Raw genomic sequence first — 4,691 nt, 5'->3', positions numbered from 1 at the left:
TCACCATCTCGTTCTAGAGCCGCGTGTGCTTCGTTCAGCAGCTGCATTGTTAGCTCAAGGCTAAACGTAGCTAGCGGCTCGTAACCTCTCCATGAAGTGAAGCTAAGATGCACAATATGATGTTACCTTCAATAATCCAATATCTGCCTTTAAATAAGTAAGAAGTTGTGGTGTTGTTCAAAAGTGGTTTCCTAATGTGATATTTAACCCTTAAATAACAACAGGTATTTTTAGGATGCTCTCATGTTGAGTAATATACAGTCAAACTGAATGTATTCAGACACCTTCCACACATTTCCATCACACTTCAGCAAAACATGCTCGGGTCAAAGTGTCATTTTTATCAGTTTTACTGATCTAGCTCTCCTCACTTAAATGAACTAAAGTGTCCTGCACTCGCTAGTAAATGGTGTCTGAATCATTTTTGGTTTGACTGTGTACACATACTATATATCAGCTCTCATCTGATCGTTTGTATCAACTCTGAATGCAACTATAATGACATGAAGAATCACTGGATTCCTGGGACAAATGAAGAACACATGCGGTTAGTGTGACGATGGTCATAACACCCAGCCCTAACGAGAGAAGCACAGGAGAGAGACACGGAGGGATGCATGTGTTAATGATCATGAGAGCGATGGCCAGCGCTGGGGAGGGAATATCGTCTCTGTCAGTATCTGTGGTCCTTAGCGACTACATTAACATGATGATGATTTAATAAAGCTCTTTCCCCATGCCTGTGATGAACAGTGTTTCAGGACAGACCTCAGGGAGGAGATGCACAACAGACGGAGGATGCGTTCGGCCAAACTTCACCACGAGGACGAGGGCTGCCGTCGTCTCCGCGAGGCCTCTAACGCATCTCTGCTCCTCCGAAAATAACAAGCTAATCAGTGCAAAAGAGCCAAAGAGCAGAGTTTGTAAAGCTGGGGAGGGCTGAGTCTAGATCTCAGGGGTTGAGCTGGTGGATTGATCAGGGATGAAGCCGTACATACACAAACTTACCATGAGCCAGGAAACGGCGTGACCACACGCGAGCAGTTACCGTGGAGACTGACAACAACAACAACACACAGAAATCGTCAAGGGAACAGAAAGGAAAAGGAGAAAATGAACAAGAAGAGAAAAACAAACCAAAGAGAAAGCAACAAAACTATGCCAAGAATGAGTGAACAACCAGAGAGAAGAGGAGAGGAGAGGAACATTCACACAAGAACAAGAACAGGACACATCTTCAGCTGATCAAGTCTGTCTGTAGGAGCGCATTCATCTGTGTCACAGAGGAGGAGAAAGGGACGGATGATTAGAGGAGCTCAAACACACACACACACAATTCATGAGTGTGAAAACGTGACCGAGTCAAAGCTACGGGCCAAGGTTGACATGGAAGTACGTCTAAGAGAGCAGTTAGTGAGGCTAACATGCTGAGCTGATGACATCACTCAGGGGAGGGGCCTAGACAGTGACATCAGAGGCATCTCAAACAGACACAGGGACAGGAAGTGATGCAACAGACAGGAAACACAGTGAGTGCAGAGCTGGACAGACAGACTGGGCAGAGAGAGAGAGAGAGAGACATGAGTGAAGAGCTTGATGACTGTGCATCGCTCTCTCCACAGATCTGCTCTCCAGAAAACAAACAAACAAACAAACAAACATTAGGGTGTCGTTACATACAACATCATAATATCATGGCAGATAATTCAACTTCTGTTCAAATCATTCAAATCAAAAGAATCTGAAAACAATGGCATCCAAAAAGCAAACAAATGATTCTGATTGGGTTATAAAGTGCTGCTGCTGCCCAGATTAAACCCGTCTCCTGGCGTCTGATGAATCTGATGTTCTGAAGTGACCAGACTCATGCTGCGCTCCATGCACTAACAGCCACAGACCCCGGGGGGCGCTGTAGAGCCACGGGGCAGACATCATGCATCTACACCAGGGCTGCCAAACTCCAGACGCCGCAGTCAAACACTGAGCTGAAACGCAGAGCTGAAGCAGAACAGACGAGCGTCACTGCATGCAGCTCTTATCATGTGCACGTCTGAAAGTTAATCTCAAAGTCTAATGAAAAATATCACAGGTAAAATTAGATAGATTTATCACAAAAGCCCCTGCTAAATGATTCTTATAATACAGTGATATGCTTTCAAAAATATTTAATTTAATATTTTCTAATTAGCACTTGTAAGCTCTCCATTTTATTTTATTTTTGAACGCTCTGTTAGAAGCATGGCTATAGGGGAAGAACAAATAAGTGTCATAATTAACAAAACAAGACGTACATGATAAAAGAGTGCATATGTTTTCTGTTTACATTAAAAAGGAGTTTGAGTGGAATAAATGCCTTTTATTCAGTGATTGAGTGAGTGATAATGTACATCATAGCAGAATAAACCTGAAGTGACCAGCTGACTGTGTGTTAACCCTAACCTGGTCAGGATGAGATGGATGGGAATTAGTGTATTCTTTTATAATCACACTAATAGAGACGGAGGAGAGAGCGAGTGAACGCAGCTTGACTAACACGAGCGGTCAGACAACACGACCATGATGAGTTTGACACCCCTGATCTACACACTTAGTCCTTCCTGATTAATTTAGAAATAAAAGTCACTTCACTTGGGATTACAGTCTGAAGTGACCCAAAAAGAATAAAAAAACACAAATGATCCCCCGTCTATGAGAGACAAACACAGGCAGCGTCTCCGAGGTCATGCAGGAGTTCAAGACCTAAAACACCCAGAAACCAGCAATGCAACACACACAAACACACACACGGCAAGCAACACGCTCCTTCTCGTCTCCCAGATTCACAGATCAATCTACAAATGCACTAAAACGAGTACACAAGCATCTGAAAGAGAGCCGCTTTCTCACAGAACGCACACAAATGCCATAAAGATACAACACCAAAGTTGTGAAAGCTTTCCGAATCATCAGTCCTGGTGTATCGAAGAATCCAAGCAAATGTTTCATGAACAAAAAAGCCATTCAAACCAGAAGAAACAGAGACGGCATCAAACGCACGCATGTGATTGGCTTACTGTGAGCATGCTCCGTACAAAACAGATCAATGATGAAAAAGGGAAATAACCACATGCAGTTAATAACCCACACTCCAATCCAAAAAACAGCCGAGAAATAGAGAAAAACTCTCAGAATCTACAGTGGACTGCAGTGGAGATGCATCATGCATTGCTAAGCTCACACACACACACACACACACACACACAAACACACTTCCCATAATGCAGCACGCACAGAAGCCGTTCGGCACACATTCGGTCAGTAAAGGTGTTAAACGGACACATCAGGAGGAGAAAGAGACTCACCTCGATCTTCCGTCCCTCCACGATGGTCCCGTGGAGGCGCTCTCGTGCTTTCTCTGCATCTGCACTGGTCTCAAACGTCACAAAACCAAAACCCTGGACCACGACAGAGAGATACACACACATGAAGCATCGGACCTCCCAAACACATCCAGATTACAGGAACAATTCACCCCCAAACCATCCCAGAACAGAGATGTTTAGCAGAAGGCTGCTGAATAATGTTCCAGGGATACTGCTAGGATTCTAGATTAAATACTTCTCAAATGATTAGTTTGAAGAGGCCCGTTCATATTCATGTTGTATTCATTCAGAAATGAAGCAAGTGTCTGTCTTTAATTTCAGTCTGTTTCTCACACAAAAACATCATATGACTTTAGAAAACCTGGAATAAACACGTATCACATTTAAAAGTGTGTCCCTGCAGCACAGAAGCAGTCATCAGTGTCACAGACGTATATTTGTAGAAACAGACAACTACAATTATACATTTCTCTTATGACAAAAATCATTAGGATATTAAGTAAAGAGCATGTTCCATCAAGATATTTTGTATATTACTTACTGTAAATATATCAAAACTTAATTTGCTAAGAACTTCATTTGAACAACTTTAAAGATGATTTTCTCAATATTTAGATTTTTTTCTAAAAACAATCCATACATCAATGGAGAGATGATTTATTATGATGTTTAAAAAATGGACCCTTATGACTGGTTTTGTTTTGCTCATTTTTTGAGGTTAGCAGAAACTCTTCAAACTTTATTTTAAACACCTGCCGTCATACTGAATTACAGTTCTTTGCTGCTTTAGTGTAATAATGTCTAATCAGATCATATTCAAATGCATGATTTTAAAACGGTTGCTTACCTTTGAGCCCCTCTCATTGAAAATGATCTCCACATCCAGAATCTTTCCAAATTGCTAAAACACACACACACAGAGAGAGAGAGAGAGAATGCTCAACACAAACAAACCCACAGCTGTTTGCGTAATGCCTACAAACTGCTCATTATAAAAGAAGAGCTGCATTTACAACAATCACTTTAACTTGTCGTTACAATCTTGGGCACCAGGGGGCAGAACTGGCCCTTAAACACACCCCAGGATTTCATCATGTTGATTCTAAAATCATCTGAGGAATAAACCCTGAAGCCTATGAAGCCTGTAGTACCCCAAACATCTGCCGCAGGTCTGGGTCTCTGAAGCGGAAGGGGATGTTGGAAACATGGAGCCGTTTCGGGGTCCCTTTAGCCTCGGACTCACTGCTGCCCGAAGCACTGACAGGAACACACTGAAGCTCTGCCTGAGTAGAGCTGTCCGACATCTGAGAGAGAGAGAGAGAGAGAGAG

At 42.6% G+C, this 4,691-nt stretch overlaps 1 protein-coding gene across 5 annotated transcripts; it reads right to left on the bottom strand.

Annotated features, from left to right (window-relative positions):
• Positions 1-539: 539 nt before the first annotated feature.
• Positions 540-4,685, bottom strand: LOC132136857 (RNA binding protein fox-1 homolog 2-like). 5 transcript variants are annotated; one of them, XM_059547401.1, is made up of 5 exons: positions 4,514-4,685; positions 4,210-4,263; positions 3,342-3,434; positions 1,009-1,056; positions 542-889 (listed from the first exon to the last, which is right to left on the bottom strand). In XM_059547401.1, the coding sequence occupies exons 1-4, from the start codon at positions 4,664-4,666 to the stop codon at positions 1,045-1,047; spliced, it is 312 nt and encodes a 103-aa protein (XP_059403384.1). In that variant the 5' UTR covers positions 4,667-4,685; the 3' UTR covers positions 542-889; positions 1,009-1,044. The 5 variants fall into 5 exon arrangements, with proteins under 5 accessions (XP_059403383.1, XP_059403384.1, XP_059403382.1 ...); XM_059547400.1 differs by having other exon boundaries at positions 540-1,056; XM_059547399.1 differs by lacking the exon at positions 1,009-1,056 and having other exon boundaries at positions 544-889.
• Positions 4,686-4,691: the final 6 nt, after the last annotated feature.

This window comes from Carassius carassius, unplaced genomic scaffold, assembly GCF_963082965.1.
Source record: "Carassius carassius unplaced genomic scaffold, fCarCar2.1 SCAFFOLD_228, whole genome shotgun sequence".
Lineage (NCBI taxonomy): Eukaryota > Metazoa > Chordata > Actinopteri > Cypriniformes > Cyprinidae > Carassius > Carassius carassius.
The sequence above is the reverse complement of the archived record's forward strand: the minus strand, read 5'-3'. Positions and strand labels throughout refer to the sequence as shown.

What these genes read in the sequence shown, in the direction of transcription:
- LOC132136857 (XM_059547397.1), bottom strand. Translation starts at nt 4,666, where the DNA reads ATGTCGGACAGCTCTACTCAGGCAGAGCTTCAGTGTGTTCCTGTCAGT. An exon ending in TCAATGAGAGGGGCTCAAAG is followed by an intron (nt 3,435 to 4,209) that starts GTAAGCAACCGT and finishes GTCGTGGTCCAG; the next exon opens with GGTTTTGGTTTTGTGACGTT. An exon ending in TGGAGGGACGGAAGATCGAG is followed by an intron (nt 1,555 to 3,341) that starts GTGAGTCTCTTT and finishes CTCTCTGCCCAG; the next exon opens with TCTGTCTGTCCAGCTCTGCA.